We start from the raw sequence: 19,431 nt of genomic DNA, 5'->3' as shown, positions 1-19,431 counted from the left end.
CGTTTCAGATGTGTGACCTGCCATCACGGCAGCATTATCGTAACATTGTGATCTGCAGTTTGTTAATGAAATTTCATCGAAATTTAATTTCTCTAAAATTGTATTTTCGATCGAGGCTGCATATTTAGCATGTATTTCAATAAAACTCAAAAAAGATTCTTTGATGGAAACTCTTTTATTCATAAAATCAACATCTACATGCCTAACGAGTTGGGACATTTGTTCTCGATGAGAGATATCAGGAGTTGAATCAAACAAAAGTCCATAATATTTATTTCTTTTGATATCGTTTATTAGTTGATTTCGAACTGTAGATGCCGGAAGATGAATGAATTCATTTTGAATCTGTGGTGACAAATATGAGAACAACAAGTTTTTCTGTTAACAAATTTTTTCATACTCTATTCTCTTAATAATAGAATCGTCGAGTAGATGTATTAAGTAATCTTATTTGATTTATTACTTACCAAGAATGCCTTGAACTTGAAAGGTAGTAACATAGTGAAATATACAATATAATTTATGCTAACATTAAACTTATATATAACATTTAATATTTAATAACATTTAATTTTTATCCTAAGCAGAGCGCGATGACAAGGACGTGAATTAAATATTGAAATATATTTAATATGAATATGAATTTAATATAATATTTAATATGAATTAAATATTATGAATAATATTTATGAATTAACATTTATTATATTACACTGGCACTAATTTAAAATATATTTTACAGAAATCAATTATAATAAAAAAAAATTATCCAGCAATTTTTTGTTTTGCGGACCATTTGGCGCCCCTTTGTGAGTAGCGCCCGGGGCATGATGCCCCCCCTTGCCCACCCCTCGCTACGCCACTGTAACTAATGATCAAAAGACAGAACATCCAACCATTCTTTTTAACTGGTATGATACATTCGAGTTAATAAGAATGGTTGGATGTTATGACAGGTGGGCACAAACACTCGGAAAAGAAATTTCCAAACTCGTTTTATCGAATTTCCATGATTTTTATACAGGGTGGCATGCATTTTATTAAATATACAGTAATGCCTGATTCATAAATATAATATATATTACGAAACTATTGCATGTGTCAACAGAGTCGAAATTTTTTTTTTTTTTCAAAAATGTTGAAAGACCAATTTTTTTCACCCCACTCAAGAGGACTACTAAGACAGTACCTGAGATGGTACCCTTCTTTCTAAATTTCCATACTACCACTAAGAAGAGGATTTTTAGCTACGACCAATTTAATGTGCATACAGGGTATCAGCTACATTTTAGATTTTCAAATCCATGACATTTCATGAATAATTCCAAGAGTTTTTCATGACTTACCGAAATTACTAGTTTCTCCGCAAAAATACAATAAATTAAAAAAAGCATTATAATATTATTAATTGAAATGATAGGCATAACCAAAACTGATATACTCTGCATCTTCATAGTTGTTGACTTTAAACTTAAAAAACAGAGTAAGGAAAGAGTTGAAGCAATAAAATAGCTGGAAAAAAACATAAAAGCAAATAACTAAATACTGTCAGATATGTGTAAAAAAATTCTGAAATCACAGAAGTTTAAAAGATAATTCGCTCTAGAAATGATGTTCCGTCTTTCGTTTTTTGAAAGAACACCATAATTTTTAAAGAACAGGATAAAAACATTTTACATTTTAACAGAATATGACTATGAGTGGGGATTTTGCTACTAATTTAGATATTTAGAGCATCGGAACACTGTGAAATTAGGGTAAATTCCACTTTGAATATGAGTTTTTTTAGGTGACCTAAACCCATGACCCACCATGATTTTTTTTTAGAAAACAGTTAAAATCATGACAAATTTTGTTCAATACCGAAATCCATGACTTTCCAGGAGCACAGATACCCTATGCATATTTTGTGCATACACGCTAGCTGTTTCGACACCAGCCAGGATTAAACTCATGACCTCCAGCTTTTCACCAGTAGTGAGAGTGACGCCTTAAAAATCGTGCCTCCAGAGTGCTATCTGTGGGTGTCATTGAAACCAGGAGTGTATTTGGACCCCTGATGAAGATAATATTCTCACTCACTTCTGTTCCTTGTGAAGAGCTACCAGATTTTGCTCATGCTCTTCTCTCCACATTTTGAGTTCCATTTTCATAGAGTCTAGATCTTCCTGCAAGAAGTCCAGCATACGGCCCAAAGGCACTGCAGTTTTGCTCAACGACTGGACGAAGCTGCGTAATTGTCCAAGCTCCTTCGATGCAGAATCCCGTTCATGGGCCCTGGTCACATCGGACATTTGGGATCTATCCTGCTCACAAATACACAAAGCATAAATAAAAATAATTCCGTACTAAATGTAAATATTGTAAAATATCTTAACCTTTTGCTTACAGCTGGTATAAACTGATGTTCTAGAATAGGTCAGGGTTGCCACACATATCTAAAAAAAATTCCCTGTGCTTGTCCTGCACATATTATACACGATATATTATGAGGAAACACACATTCACTGTGCTCTTGTGTGCTTTACTCAGGGTTGCTTTTAGTAGCTAAAAGCACGAAAATAGTTGCCAGAAACTATGAAAGTAGTTGCCTAAATGATAACAAAAAGTTTTCAATATGACTAAAATTTTATTAAATGGCTTAATTGTCATATACCATGATCCATTTAGTCAAGTTGGTAGTAAATATGATCATTTTCATATAAACGTTAGTATTCTAGCCTTAAATTTTTACATCAAAAAATTAGTATATTTGCAGAAAATTAAATATTTTTAATTACTAGAATTCATTAAAAAAAATACTTTTTCATTAAAAAAAACAAACATAATTTTTCTAAAAATTTTCCCTTTTATCAATAATTGATTTAGCAGATATATATATATACACATATTGTGAAAAGTTAATACTCAAACTCGAAATTCACGCATCATAATATACTAAAAATTGGGTTTTTTGAAATCATGCAGAATTTCGTAGCAATAACCGTTGAAAAGGTGATGAAGAAACAAAAAAGACTTACAATATAATCTGTGCAAATTGAGCGCATTAAAAAATGATTTTTTATTATTAAAAAGTGTAATTAATTTTTTTTTTATTTTTTAAGAAAAAAAATTTCATTGCGTTCAAAAGCTTCCGCAGGCTGCAGGTTGTCAACCCAATTTATGCTAAAAAAAAAACCATCAATGTGTAATTAAATGTTTTTTTATTTTTTAAGAAAAAAAATTTCATTGCGTTCAAAAGCCTCCGCAGGCTGCAGGTTGTCAACCCAATTTATGCTAAAAAAAAACATCGCTAGGAGCACAGAAAAGTATCCCAATAGTCTCATTTTCCTGAAAATAGCTGTTTTTTTAGGCAAAAAAAAGTTGCCATAGTCACCTCAGGCCAAAAATAGTTGCAAATAGTCACATTTTAGTTGCCTATAGCAACTCTGTTACTACGATAACAATGCCAGTTTTAGTTGCTGAAAAAACTTGAAGAAATAAGGAACAACTCAACAAAAAACAAATAATGTTATTCTAAATTAAATAATTTAATATAGCTGAACTATCATCTTTATATATCCCATAGATTACACTTTGAGAGATCTGTATTTTTTAAAAGACAAATTCCCTGTTTGAGGGAAAAATTCAAAACTTGCTGCATTTTTCCTGTTACATTAGATGATTTTTAAATTCTCTGTATTTACCAAGTTTTCCCTGTGGAGTGGCAACCCTGCAAGTTCTATCAGAGGCCATAAGCAAAAAGTTAATGAAATTATTTAATAAGGCTTTCATAATAAACTATACGAGTGCCAAACAAAGATGACAGCTTAGTATGGCACTGCCAAAGAAGTTGAAAATAGAAATATGAAATGTTATGTGAAGAACCCATTTTTGAAAATTTTTAAAAGTACCAGAAATTTGCACAAGAAAAAAGTGTATGTTATTAAGAATATACCAGCAGAATATTATTATCGTTTTAATAAAATATATCAATGCAAGATTTTGTATATTTTTTTTTAAAATTGTGAGAATATAAATCTCGTTGCATGATTTTTAAATTTCGTCAATATGAATCTCGATGTGAGGCTTTTAAATTACATGTGAATGCTAATGGGCGATGTGCAATTTTAATTCTCATGAGAACAGTAACACGATGTGTAATTTTTAAACTGCCTTAATAAGTAAAGCGAATTGTACTTTTAAATAGTGTGAATTCAAGCGCAAAGTGTGAATGATGCGCAAAATTATTACTTTACTACAACACATTAAAACTTTCTAATTGACGGTATAGTATGGCAGCTTTGCTACTGTATACCTAATTTATATAGCCACAGAAACAAAATTAATTTCTCTTTCAAAAGACAGAAAAGAAAAATCTGAGTTATAATTTTTATAGATTTGAGTAGAGTTGCTAAAGATACAAAACTTACAATGTCAACTTTTTTAGTTGGTGTGTGTTGACTACCCCCTTCCAAGTCTTTCTTGGTTTCCAGTAACTTTTTCACTAGGCTTCCTATAATGACATACATTCAGCTCATTAAGTTAAAAAAAAAAGTAATATTGAATGTTACAATACTGAAGTAAAATTACACTTTGACTTTTTCATGATGTTCAAATTAGTCAGTACCCATCACATTTTGACAGATACACGATTGAAATGGGCCTACCTATCAAACTTTGACTATTATAACATTGAAATGATATTAGAATGAGTTTACACCAATCAAATTTGAACAGTTATGATGTTTAAATGAGTCTACGCCCATCAAATTTTGACTGGTGTAAATAAGTCTACATCCACAAAATTTTTTACTATCACAACGTTGAAATAAACGCACATTCATCAAATTTGGACAATTATGACAATGTAAATAGTCTTAAATCACCAAGTTTTGACTATTACAGTGTTGAAATGAGCCTATTTCCATCAAATTTTGATTGTTATGATATTAGAATGAGTCTACAACCAATAAATTTTGCTTGTTATGATGTTGAAAAGAAGTTACAACCACTAGATACTTATTTCTTTTATTAAATCACTTAATTAAATTAAGTTCGTATTACGGACCACCCTGAATAACTTTTCATCCAATGATCGGATCATCAGGTTCTATGACTCAATCTTACTGGTTTGAGGGGGTAACTTCAAATATGCTAATTATTTAGTGCAGACTATAATTTAAGTTACATATTCAGACACAAAAACATACTTTTTCAGAACATACCTTTTTTTCAACAGGTTCGGATTTCTGACCCCTAAAACGTAGGGGGTAGCCGCAATCTGTGAGCTATGGTCCCAAAGGTTTGGTTAGGAGAGACCTACAAAGTGTGGACCCCTTAATGCTAATTTTACTTTTTGCATAATTCGCTATCTGCTGAGACATTTTTGCACGCAATTATAAAATTCGTTTATACAAAGATAAGTCCATGCAAAAAATAACTTTAATAAACATTTATTATTTTATTTATTAAAGGTTGAAAATATCGTGAATTGTGAGGTATAATTTATTTTTTTTGCATCATTTTAAAGAACATAATTTTGTATGGCAAATAACAAAATTTAAGCAAAATCGGTTGAATAGTTCCTGAGAAATTGAATTTCAGCAAAAATTTGTTTACCTTACAATTTAACATTGTTTTCGACCATTAAATGAAATAATAAATATTTACTTATTATTATTAATTGCATAAAATTATCTTTGGATAAATGGACTTTATAATTACACACAAAAATATTTCAATTCGCTAAAAATGTTTGAGGTCACCCACCCCGAACCATTAAGATTTAGTTCTAGAAAGTGAAGATTCGATCAGTAGAGCAAAAGTTATTCAGGGTGGTCAGTTTATTTTTTGGGTACAAAAAATTTTCATGTTTTTTTCAACACTTACCAATTAAAAATAAAAGAGCAGTAAAGGGTAATCAATAAAACAAATAAGATATAAAGGACTGTTTGCTAATGTACAGAAATATATTTGTACATACCTTTATCTTCATCTGGTGTAACAGCTGATGTAGTATTGGATGTCTAAGAAGAAGAAAAATAAGATATAATCAGTTATTGAGAGATAGTTTATGACTGGTACTAATCAAATACAACTCAGCTGTTAAAAATATCATGTAATTTTGCGAATACAGATTTCTGAAAAAATTCTATTTTTATTCACATAACTGAGATTTTAATAACATTAAATGTATGCGGAAAGGCCGGGATAGCCTGGTCGGTAGGGTGCTGGGCCCATGTCCAAGAGGTCGTGGGTTCGATCCTCGCCGGCCGAAGACTACCCGTGTAGTAAATGGTGACTGATGCACATTAAATCTGTCGAGTCTCAAATTCCTCCATGTTCCCATAACAAATCAATACCTCTGGGGGTACTGATCCAGGAGTTTCCTTGTCTTCTGGATTGGTTCAAAATTACAAGGCTACGGAGTTGAACATTAGTAGTCGTAAACCCATGAAATTGGGTCAGCTGTTCAACGACGGTTATAAAATAAAATGTATGCGCAAAAAAAATTACCAAGAAAGCTTATCTTAATCTGATCATTTGTAATTCCTCACCATTTAATACTACTGTATATTTCTGAATATAAGCCGAAAATTTTTAGAAAATTTTCAGAACTGAAAGTTGTGAAATCAGCTTGTAACAGGATTCCTCAACTTAAAAAAAATCCAGGAGGACATCTATTACAAAAATACATCTGGTTTCCCAGTAAATATTGCAAAATATACAAAACATAAAATAACAAAGGAAAACGGGATGCCTAAATATAAAATTTGAAAGAGAAAGACTTAAAAAGACAATTTGAAAGAAATAATATTATCTTTTAATCTTCTAGCTAAGCTATGTTTAGGTGAATGACAATACACAAGCAAAAATCCAATACATTCTGCATCAGAATCAGATTCTCGGTAAAGTTTCGCAAATTTCAGATTTTCTAGGTAAAAAAATATTATTTAATGAGGATGGGAACATTACAGCTTGACTGAAATGTGAAATTTTTTAAAACAAATAATTGAAATAGATGTTAGAATTATTTAATTCAAATCTCAATAACTGATTACTGTTACTGACAATTTTAAGACTGGTTATTTTCTAGGTATGATAAAGGAATATTGCAGGTTTTTGTAAAAAAATTGCAACTCTCCCTGATTTTTGGAGTTAAATTAAAATTCCCTGACAATTCCAGGTTAACCCCTGTGCTCCCTGAGTCGTGGGTACCCTATCTTTCTTTAACTTTATGAGGGTTTTCCTCAAATTTTCCAAATGGAAATTGAATATCGAGAATGACTGTACCTGTACTTCTAAAAGTTCTTGAGGCTCTGTTTCCATAACAATAAAATTATCTTCATCTTCATCTGACTGTTGACCTTGGTCTAAAATTACATTTTCAACAGGTTTTGCTGTAGCTGGACGGAGGCTGAAATATATAACAAATACTTTTACTGAAACACAGTAAATAAATACATGGATACATATTTTTAAAGAATATTTAACATTATAAATAAAAATGGAATAAGATTTAGTTCTGATACAAAATATTGCCATTAAAATGTACTGTTCTGAAAGTAAAAATCGTTTCTACAATTATGACAAGTATTGTGGATACAAGCTTTAAAACCAGCACACAAATAACTAAACAAAAAATTGCAAATTTTCAACAATTTAGATCAGATGATTTATGTAAAAAAAAAAAAAAAATCAATCAAATCAATAAAAGAATAAAAAAAATGATTCGGCTTAGTTTTTTAATAAAAATAAATTTTTTTAAAATAAACATAAATAGCATTTTTAAGCACACTTAAAATTGAAAAAGAAACAAAAATAACTTCAAATTTTTTCTTAAAATAATGCAAAGATAAAATAAAGATAGCATAAATTTGTAAATAGCAGTTATTGGACATCTTTTGCAAATTTGGTTTTTACTATGAAAATGAATTTGTACGAAAGATTCTTTTATGGTTCAGTACACATAACACACAAAAAAGGGAGAATAAAATTTGACTAATCCACTAAAAATAAAACAGAGATACTTAAATATGTTAAAATTGTGTTTTCAAAAAATACTTCATAAGGATTTACTTTTTTAGAAAACCTTATTTTTTGATATGTTTACTTCAGTTTAGGGAAAAAAGTAATCATTTTTTTAATAATTTTTTCACACCTTTAATCATTTTTTAAAAATATTATAACAGCTTGAGAAACACAAAAATATGTTATTGTAATGACTGGATATTCTTTCAACAAAGTAACAATGTTAAAGTAAGTACTCTACAATATTTCACAAATGTAATTTAAAATTTAAAAGATTAAAGTGTAGTATTATAATTTATAGTTTAAACAAACTTAAAACTTCTGTATCAAAATGTAGTGAGAAAAAGTAACAAAGACAAATTATAAGTCTGATCAGATTTTTAGTAAAAAGCACTGTTTTTGTCAAACTGTGGGTCCCTTTTTTGTGAAAAATATTAATATTTGTCTTTTAAGATGTTTTAGGATTTTAATTGTAAGCAGAGATCTGTTTAGAATTTGGGTCTGCTAACGGACACTTCACAAAATATCTTTTCATAAAAACGGACGCTTCACAAAATATTTTAACTTAAAAACGGATCCTCACAAAATGATTTTTCTTTTAATCGGACCCTTCACAAATTGGTTTATCTTCATCATTGTTTTATTAATTGAATAAATCCTTCCCAGGGCAGAAAACAAGAAAGATGGATGTAAACGAATTAAGTTTCGTTTTCGGCAGACGATTCTTCCATTATTCGTCTGAAATAAATATTCTGCGTTCATCAGTATAGGCTAAGTACCAAATATTTGTATGTTGCATCTCTAATTTAGAAGCAGCAACTGCTGTTCATTTTAGAAAATTAAAATTTTTCATTATAATTTTACAGTGTTGAGCATAATCTTGTATCTATTTACAATTTAAAACCCCCTTGAAAAAGTTTTTTGCAATATCCGGACCCTGGTTGAAAGAATGTGAGTAATTTTTTCACAATTTCACAAAAACAGGACCTTTCACAAAATGTCTGGACAGACAGCAATGCCTGGTAAGCGAATATAGAATTATTATGCTTTGCCCAATAAAACTATAACAGAAAAAGTAAAAAAATAAAATAAAAAAAATCTTTTAATATTTTTAAAAATAAAGACTAACTGCTACAGTACTATATTTGAAATTTTTATTAGGATTCAAATTTACCCTTATTATTAAATTTACCTTCACACTTGTGCCTGATTAATTAAAATCGCAACATTTCATTAAAACTAAATAATTCTGCAATGCATATATTTAATGAATTTATGCACCTCGATCACATGCGTAAATTCATTTCATAATAATTTCAAAAAAACATTCGTTAGAGCTCTTCTACAAAAGAGCAGATTTAATGCATTGTTCAAGCCGAAATAATCAGTCATAAAGTCAAATCATAATCATAAAGTCATTTAAATGCATTTACAAATAGTTAATTATGAAGATTAATAATTATAAGTTTGTGAAGGGTTAATTTTTTAAAAGGAAGAATTTTACTGATTTCCATTTTTAGAGCAAATTATTTTGTGAAAGATCTGTTAACAGATCCTAAATTTCTCATAAATAAACCCTTGATAGTATGTACCCATATATGTTTATAACGTTAAAAAATATATAACATAAAAATACCAGTATGTGATTGATACAAACAATGAGAAATACAGTTTTGATATGACATTTATTCAAATTGTCATAATTATAAAATTTAAAATTCTTTTGACGCTTCTTTCTACTTTTGGTCATACTACAATAATCCCTTTAAATTTTTTTTAAAAAAATATTTTAAATCACACGTAGAGAATTTTCTTTTTAAAAGAAAACAAATCAGTTTTTTGTAGCAAACTAAAATATTTTATTTCATGCACCACTTTTGCAATAGATGACAAACCAGTTATAACAGCTGCAAATGCTAAATAAGAATTAAATCTGTCTCCTCCCCCTTTCTTTTTAGAAAAACAAAGAGTATTAATTAAATTAGGAATTCTAAACCAACATTTTTAAAACAATAATCAAAACAAAATATTACCTCGGTTCTTCACTTTCAACAACATTTCGGACTCTTATTCTAGGAGGAGCAGGTCGAGAACTGGACGGTCTAGCTGATGGAGGCCTGGCTGAAGGTGGTCTAAAGCTTTAAATAGTTAAAACTGAATTAAAATTTTAAAATCAGCATATAAATTGAAAGAAATTTTTATTTATTTAATACAGTAAAATCTCGATACAACAAAATTTTGGGGACCAAATAAATATATTGTTTTAAGAGAGATATATTGTTATATCGAGAGCCTACATACTTTGGGGATACCATAAGATTTCTTTTTAAATTTTAATGTTATATATGTATTAACTATAAATATATTTATATATTATGCAAAAAATTAATTTGCTGAAAGTTAATTGCACTTAATTATTAAAAACAATTGAAATAATTTCAGAAAATAAGATAAGACCTGAAAACTGTTTTTATTGAAAATAATCAGATATTTATTTTGTTTATTAATTTTTTTTTGACTGTCAAGTCAACCAACGAAGTATGCATTGAGTCAAAAGCACATAAACAATTTTTGTTTGTGAGTGGTGCTCCCCCCTACCCTCTACAGAAAAAATTCTCTTTTAGGTGTTAATGTGATGATTTGTGACTCATGATCAGCTGTAACAAGAAGGAAATTCAATCATGTAGGAATGTTACATCTGTGACTTCTTAAGAGACAGGGAAGCAATTCTAATAATGTAAGTTCTTGGGGTGGTCAGCCGGGAGTCTTCTCATGTCAGAAAAGATTGAAAAAATGGCAAAAGATGATAAAATACGATTTTTTAACATTATTTGAAAACCAATAATAAATGACGAAAATAAGGTTAACAGTTGGAAAAAAAATCATTTTACATAGTTTTTTACTTCAGAGCATATCGTGATATTGAGAGGAGCATGATATTAATTCAGTTGTTGTATTGGATATCGCTACTACGATATTCCAATACAACAAGCTGTTGTATTGGAATATCGTAGTAGCGAGAGTTCACTGCATTAAAAACAAATCAAAATGACTGATTTCCCTCTTCAGACATTGCAAAATAATAAAAAACATATTTACACCAAGATAATTTTACAATAAAATTTACTGTTAGCAAGTATATTATGTGAAATTAGATAAGATACCTAGGCAACAACATATTTTCAAAGTTTTCAGAGCTACCAATGCCATTCATCATAACAGGTTGGTTGGAGAGATTGGTATTTGAAGGTTCAGTACCTGAAAAGGTCAAAATAAGTTTCAATCAATGAACTTTTATAATAAAATGAAAAAATTCGAAATATAAATACAGTTGGTTGGTTTATTGATGACACACTAAGGACTGGAAAAAAAATCAACAGTTGGAAATATTTTCCTTTATTTATAACTTGCAATATCTTTATCTATAACATCGCCTGAATATTTTTTATTAATCTGGTTTTATTGATTTCCTGCCACGATTCCATATCATTTTCAACCCAAGAAAGATAAATGTAATCACTTTTAGCCTTAATGTTTACTAACTAAACTAAAAGTCTAACTAACTTACTAAAGTAACTAACTAAAGTAGTACAACCAAAAAGTAAATTTCTTAAACAAAAGACAAAAATTTATGTATACAAAACACTCCTACGGCCTGTGATCCCATATGGTAGTGAGTGCTGGACTTTTAACAAAAAAGAGGAGAACAAATTGCTGATTTTTGAGAGAGGGATACTTAGAAAGAAGAATTTTTGGTGCAGTCTTTGAGAATAACAAATGGCGCAGCCTTTACAATCATGAGTTATATAAAAAGTATAAACAACCAGATATAGTTCATGTTATTAAGGCCAATAGTATTCAGAAAAAGGGGTCGTCCACTGACAAGGTGGCTGGACGCAGTTGAGAGGGACCTAAAGACAATAGGATTAACTAACTGGAAGGCCATGGCACAGAACAGATTAAGATGGCAAAAACTTATTGGGATGGCCTTGGCCTGTCACAGGCTGTAGAGCCCAAGAAAAAGAATTTTCAAAGTGGAGGTGAATCGGACTGTATTATATCGAATATAACACCTTTACAGAAATTAGAACTTATTAGCTTAATGAATACTTTACCTACTCAGGATCGGAAATTAACATTAATAATTATTAATGTTTCCACCACATTAATTCGCACCTCTGATTTTACAGATGGTTTAGTGGCTTGAGGAAATATTTAAGATCGGATCAGTAGGAATAAATGGTTAATTCGACCTATACTAACTCGTGCTTCGAAGACATGCATAACTGCCAACATTGGAGAAATAAAACAACGCAGATTTTCATAGCGGCACTTTTTAGGCTATGAGTAAGTTTTGATACATCATGCATCATCATGTAAGTCAAAAAGAGAAACTCAAAATTGGAAATAATACAAGCACTTACATTTGGCGAAGAAAAAAATATGCATATAAATCTTAATCTGAAGAAGATTTTTTTAAAACATTATTTATAATTACTTAAACTATAAACACTCAAGAAACTGCAGTACTGGCAATAGCGCCATCTGTTGAGGAATAAGAGAAGTATTTTTGCCATCAATGGACATTTTACCGCCAATTTTTAAAAAAATTTCTTTAACAAATACAGAGAAATTTGAGAATATACGGGTAAACAGGAGATCGTAAAATACAGGAGTCTTTGTTAAAAAACAGGAGACTTGGCAGGTATGGATAATGACACAGAAATACTGGCCATTTTTGAAAGGAAAATACTTCGAAACATTCTAAAAGAAACACAAAATAATGGCATTTTAAATCGAAGTACAAGTTCACAATTGTATAAAAGTTACAAGTTACAAAGAACCAGATGTCATAAAAATTAAAAAATTACAGATTAAAAAAGCCAGGACTCCTCATTAGAATGGAAGGAAACAGAAATGCCAAAAGGACATTTATGGCCAAACCATATGGAGTTAGAGGAAGACCAAAACTACAGTAAAATAATCGTAAAACTAATAACTAGAAAAGATGGAAATCTGTTCTTGAGAAGGCCACCACTGAAAAAGAATCAGAATGTTTCCATTGGAAAGGCTAGTGTAAGAAACAACTTTGTGTTTAGTGTAACATCTCATTAGTGCTTTGAAATTTTGTTGCAGTGTATAGATACTGACCACTGAATTAACTTCCTTCCCTAGAATACTAACTACGTTCCTATTATTGAATCCCTGTGATCAAGTCATTGTGATTCTTATAACATCCATCGTCTACCCATTACTATTTTTCATCACTATTTGCTTACTACTCTTTATCTGGAAGTTAATTAATCAGTCAAAATTTCACCAGTACTATTTTATACATATATTGAACAAGTGTCTCATTACACTCATACAATAGAATAGGCAAAATGTATATAACTTTATGCTACATAACATTTCACATAACAACATTTCACAAAACATTTCACAAAAATTTAAAGTTTTTATAAGGGTAAAACAAAGAACAAAACAACTTTGAAATTAAATAATAGATCTATGTTTCGTAGAAAATGTATATTTAAAGCAGGCACATACCTGATATATATAAAAATATTATTTTTGCTTTCATTATTAAATAAAATAATAAAAAAACAATGCATTAAATATAAACAATTGTGCATAACATAAAGAAATTTAGAGTTACAAACTCATTTAAATTATAAAAATTTATTGGAAAAATTAAAATTATTAATATTTCTATAACTTTTACGATTTTAACAAACTAATTACAAGATTTTTTTAAAAATTAAAATAAGGTATAGGAGAAAATGTGTTAAGCCATTAATTTTTAGCAATATATGAAAATGCTACTATTATTCTTTGAATATATTTAATGATAATGACTAAAAATTCAGGACTATTAAATTTAAATCACTTTCAACTTTTCTTTTATTCAAAACTAATTATATATAGAAATGCAATTAAAAAAATTATATAAAAAAATAAATTTAAAGATTTTTTCTTAATTTATTAACAAAGACAAAATCTAAAATTTTACCTTCTGTATCAGCACTGCTTTCAGCTAATTAGGAAAAAATATAAATTAATTATAAAAATAACGATAAAAAGCAAATTAAATTTTTTAAAAAAATTATCTACTTACAGGGTTTTGTTCTTTTACTTCTTGCTGATGGTGGACGGGCACTTCGACTTGAATGAGAGCGATGACTTTTTTCTCGAATAGGCTGACAATCATTAAAATAATTTAGTTAAAAAATAAATAAATGAAAAACACGCTATAACATCAAATTTCTATGACCGTATTTAATTGGTTACAGCTCATCAATATAAGCATATATTATTTTAGCAACATTATCTTTAGGTTTACACTTAATCTGATGATTCTACCACAGTAGTTGAACTAATTAACCTTAAGTATTAAATAGTTTAATAATTAATATGTAATAAGTCAATATTTAATATATTAACATGTAATATGCATAAATTATATTAATATGTATAAGTTAAATAATAGTTAAATAATCACCTTTTCACTAAGAGAATCTACAAATTCTGATTCCCCAACGTCATCCTAGAAGAGAAAAACACAAGTTAATTTAAATGCTTATAACATTTAACTATAAATTATAATTAATTGCATTCTATTGATGACTCTACAATGCACTTAAGCTTAAAATACAGTGAACTCTTGCTGCTACGACATCCGATACAACAATAACTCCCTCTATTACAATGTTTCGTGGTCCTGGCGAACTTGCATATGAATTAATGATATCCACCTCTCAATATTGCGATATTTTCGGAAGAAATAAACCCCTGCAAAACTCTTTTTTTTCTCCATCAAATGTCAATCTCATTTTCTTTACTTATTATTGGTTTTCAAATGAAGTAAAAAAGCTTATTTTATCACATCTTGCCATTTCCCCCAGTTTCTCTTGATAAGAGAAGTCTCACTGCTCATTATGTACTTATCTTATTTCTTTTCCCAACAGTGAATGGCTTTTGTATTCAGATTTCAATATCCCACCCTGGATGTACATAGACCAACCCAAGACCTTCCATTCTTAGAATTGCCTCCCTTATCTCTTAAGAAGTCACAGATGTAACATTCTTATCAGATTTCATATTAATCCCCTTTATAATTACCACTCTGCAAATTAAATTTTTAGATAATATATAAATAGATTTACAGTTAATACATATATAACATTAAAGTTGAAAAAAAAATAAATTATTGTGTCCCCAAAGTATGTAGGCTCTCGATATAATAACATATCCCTCTACAACAATATAATTATTTGGTTCCCAAAATATTGTTGTAGCGAGGTATTACTGTATATAAATATTAAAATATGATTTTTTTATATAATATAGTCATTGCAAATTATTATGCTAAATAGCATAAAAAGTAGTGCAAATTGTTCCATTAGACAAAAAATAGTGAATGGCAGAGAATTATATTTACTAAAAACATTGTGATATTAATTATTTTTAAATAATTTGAAGCAGTAAGACCAGAGATGATTCATATTTGGGTAAGGTTCCCAGAAGAATAACTATAATTGCACCATTAAAGTGATGTTAAACATAAGGAAAGTACAAGTTACCCAATCACTATGGCAGACGAGAAAAGGGAATTAAAAAAGTGCTTTTCTTTTTCATCCAAATGAATGGTATTGCACCATATCATAAACATTTTTGGCAATTATTATTTAAATTTATAATAAAAATTGTGTTCAATTTAAGATTATGCTGAAAACCGCCGATCTACAGTTGCTGCTCTACTCAAGTCTGCAGATAATTAGACGCACGGCAGTAAATAACATTTCTAAGTAATATCAATAATGTTATAATTCTGACTATTATTAGAAGCTACAATTCACATAATCGGCAAAAGGCATCACTTTTATATGAAATAGATATATTTTATGCAAAAAATTAGGATTATTTTTAAAGAAAAATATAAAATCCTGTACTTTTTCTGACATTAAAAAAAAGGTTTAAGTGGAATACAAAAAAAAAAACAAAAAAAAAAACAGCGTTTTAATTAAAAAACAAATATTTTATATAATAATTACAAATAGAAAACAAATTAAGATAAGTAAATTACAAAAAAAAAGAAATCTTCCTTGTATTAAATTTCTGCAAAGTAAAATTTCTGCACTTTCTTTTGCGCTTTATTCAGGTTTTTTTTTTTTTTTTTTTTTTTTTTTTTTTTTTTTTTTTTNTAATAATTAAAGCAGACAGAATAGTAAATAAAGTCAGGATTAAGTAGCAGTTTCTTTTTCATAGCACTCTTAAAACTACTAATTGTGAAAAGTAAATTTTTTTTATTTTAAATACATTATAAATTTAATATTCTTTTTAAAAGTAAAAAAATCTTAAAAGTTTGCTAGTTACACGGTATCTGCTACATTTTAGATATTCAAATCTATGAATTTTTCATGGCTTAATGAAGTTACTATCTTCTCCGACAAAAACACAACAATAAATTTAATAATTCTCCTTCATCCGCTCAAGCACGCAGAATCAGTCTTTAACCGCTGGATATCATTGCTGGCCACTCTCAAACACCTGTGGCACAGGGTGCATAGCCAAATTATTCAATAAAAAATAGCACCTTTTAAGCACTAAAAAATATTTTTAAGCATTTTAAAAAATATCATTTTGAAAAAGGGAAAATTAAGCACCCTTTAAAAACACCCAATGAAAAAAGCACCTTTAAGGGCTTCTAAAAAATGAAAATCAAAAATAAGCACCTTAAAGCACTTTTTAAAAATGCTACGCACCCTGGTGGCAGAATCCCAGGCGACATGGCGACATTGTCACAGAACGCAAGTGAGTTCTTCAGAAAGACAAAAAAATTTTTTTTGGGGGGGGGGGGAAGTTAAAAATTTTAGTTTTCTTTTCTGCAGAATTTTTTAAGACGCTTTTTTTCTTCAGAATATACTCTAAAGATACTTTTCTTTTTTCATCGGAAAAAGAAATAAATCCTCCTGGTTTTTCTGTTCTCCTTTGGGAATAAAAAAAATTCGCCAATAAATGGCTGTTTCAGATAGAATTTTAAAATGATAAAATAAAAAAAAAATTCTGAAATCAGGGAAGTTTAAAATATAATTTGCTCTAGAATGATGTTCTTTCATTCATTTTTTGAAAGAACACTATAATTTTTAAAGAACATCACAAGAAAATTTTATATTTTAATAAAATGTTCTCATGGTATTCTTTAAAAAGTGTGAGAGGGGATTTTGTTACAAATTCAGATATTTGGAACACTGTGAAAATTAAGGAGGTAAATTCCATTTAAAAATGAGATTTTTCAGAGACCTATATCCAAGACTTTCCATGATTTTAAAAAAATAAAATGAATAGTTAAAATCATGATACTTAATAACAAATTTTAATAATAAGGATATCCATTACTTTCCAGGTGCGTTGATGCCCTGTAGTTATTAAATCTTTAAAAGGTAGTTTTCATTCCTTTAAATTACTGTTATAATAATACATATAAAAAATCATGCTAACTTTACATCTTATTCATTTAAAAAAAACAGAATAGATCCAATTAAAATAAAATACCACTTACTTTTGAGTGTGCATCTCCATTCATCATACTAGTAGATGGTTCACTAAGATTAGTTTCTAAAGCAGGCACATGGTTTTCTACATTATTTAGTTCATGATCAGTGGCAACCGCAAAATTTTCAGTCTTGTTTTCTTCTTCTTCAGGCGGAGGAGGTGGATCTTTAGTTTTAGAAACTCTATCCTTAGAACTCCTTTTAGAATCTTCTGTTTTTTGCTTTGATCTATCTTTGGATTTTTCTCTGTCTTTTCGAGATTCTCGACTTTTGTCTTTGGATTTATCACTGTCTTTAGATTTGGTTGCATCTTTATTTTGACTAGATGATGAAGAGCTTTTTTTTACAGGATCAAGTGTTTTCGTTAGAGATCTTGAATGGGACTTTTCACTTGTTTTATCTTTCTGAAATTGAATAAATTATTAATCAAATTTCGTAAACTTATATCAGAAAAAAAAATTAAAATAACATATTCACTAACTATGAAAATAAATATTTTAAATCACTTGAAATAAATTCTTATACTTAATATTTATATGTTACAGATACTTAGTTTTAATTTACAAATTTCAAACAAGTAAATTCAAAACACATTCTTAGAAAATAATTAATAGCAAAATAATATAGACATTGACAGAACTAAAAAACACTGTTTCACAACTTGATCAATTACGGCGAATCTTTATGCAACAAAATTATAAATTGTTACGATAATATGTTACTTATTAGCAGTTGTGACAAACTCTCCTCTTTCCCCCACTATGGCGCCTCTGGCGATGAACTAAGACAGTCTGATAGGAACTGCCGTAAAATATGGACATTTAATTCCAGCCCAAACCCCCCTCTTCCAAATTCTTGTATTTCCTTTTTATTCTTGTTTTATTTTATATGTGTTTTGTCTTTTCAATAAATAGTTAAAGTTAATTTCTGGCCTTTCATTATCTATGTGAATTGGTAAAAATACAAATAAACCCAGACCTCCCCCACACAGTACAATAAATAAGCATTCCAAAAATTGTATTTCTAAATTATATCTATTGGAGGTCCCCCAAGCCTTGATATTTTTTTAATTTAGTTATGGTTAATTGATAGACTTTATGAACATGCTCATTTAAATTGTTGGCTATTTTTAACAGTGCCATTTTATTAGGTACATGCCTAATATGTATTATACAGATGCAAAATAAGCAAGGGAATTGAGTTTTTAAACTTTATTTAATGAGCTAAATCTGAAACTTTTTTCAGAGAAAAAGGTAAAAATTTTTTTTTAAAATCAGAATAAAGAAATTACAATAATTAGTGAAATTAAATCATTACTATTTATTTAGTTGTTGTCTTGTCTATGTTATTCCTAAATATTTCCAAATGATTACTTATGTTAAAAATATTATAAATCTCTCCTTCAGTAAGGAGGGGGGGGAAAGAACCTTTAGTACACACAGTAAAAGACATGCATAATACATGCCGTTTACGGAAAGTTTGTCACCATGGAAATTTTTTTAGTATTAATCATTATAAATTTTTTTTAAAAAAAAGAGACTTGGAAGATTTAGTTATAGAAAGACAGTCAAGAATAAGGCAAAACAAGATAAAGTCAATAACTGGTAAAACTTCAGAAAACTGCTAAATTTAAAAAAATATAAGCTGGTATGTATAGTAATCATCATACAGTTTTATAAAAATAAAAAGATTAAAAAAAAAAATTGTAATCAGGGAGTTTTGAGCAAATTTCATCAACATTAAGTGATGATGAAAATATAGAAAGAGTTACAGTCAAAAAAAATTTTTTTTAACAGAGATTTTGTGCTTGTAGAAAGTTATTCATTTTATCTAAGACTGCACAACAGGATGTTTAGACACCAGC

The 19,431-nt window shown here is 28.8% G+C and overlaps 1 protein-coding gene across 2 annotated transcripts in view; it reads right to left on the bottom strand.

Moving 5' to 3' along the window:
* LOC107448165 (TRAF3-interacting protein 1) overlaps positions 1 to 19,431 on the bottom strand; it is a 30,057-nt gene that overhangs the window by 3,928 nt on the left and 6,698 nt on the right. Inside the window, exons 6-15 of one of the 2 annotated variants that reach the window (XM_043044106.2) lie at positions 17,576 to 17,971; positions 14,516 to 14,560; positions 14,132 to 14,213; positions 14,027 to 14,050; positions 11,178 to 11,271; positions 10,047 to 10,151; positions 7,276 to 7,399; positions 5,966 to 6,008; positions 4,413 to 4,495; positions 2,083 to 2,306 (exon numbers count right to left, since the gene is read on the bottom strand). In XM_043044106.2, coding sequence (XP_042900040.1) covers positions 2,083 to 2,306; positions 4,413 to 4,495; positions 5,966 to 6,008; positions 7,276 to 7,399; positions 10,047 to 10,151; positions 11,178 to 11,271; positions 14,027 to 14,050; positions 14,132 to 14,213; positions 14,516 to 14,560; positions 17,576 to 17,971 — 1,220 coding nt within the window. The remainder of the gene's footprint in view (positions 1 to 2,082; positions 2,307 to 4,412; positions 4,496 to 5,965; positions 6,009 to 7,275; positions 7,400 to 10,046; positions 10,152 to 11,177; positions 11,272 to 14,026; positions 14,051 to 14,131; positions 14,214 to 14,515; positions 14,561 to 17,575; positions 17,972 to 19,431) is intronic. The other variant, XM_043044107.2, reaches the window with a different exon arrangement.

Source organism: Parasteatoda tepidariorum, chromosome 9, assembly GCF_043381705.1.
Source record: "Parasteatoda tepidariorum isolate YZ-2023 chromosome 9, CAS_Ptep_4.0, whole genome shotgun sequence".
In the NCBI taxonomy this organism is placed as follows: Eukaryota; Metazoa; Arthropoda; class Arachnida; order Araneae; family Theridiidae; genus Parasteatoda; species Parasteatoda tepidariorum.
The sequence above is the reverse complement of the archived record's forward strand: the minus strand, read 5'-3'. Positions and strand labels throughout refer to the sequence as shown.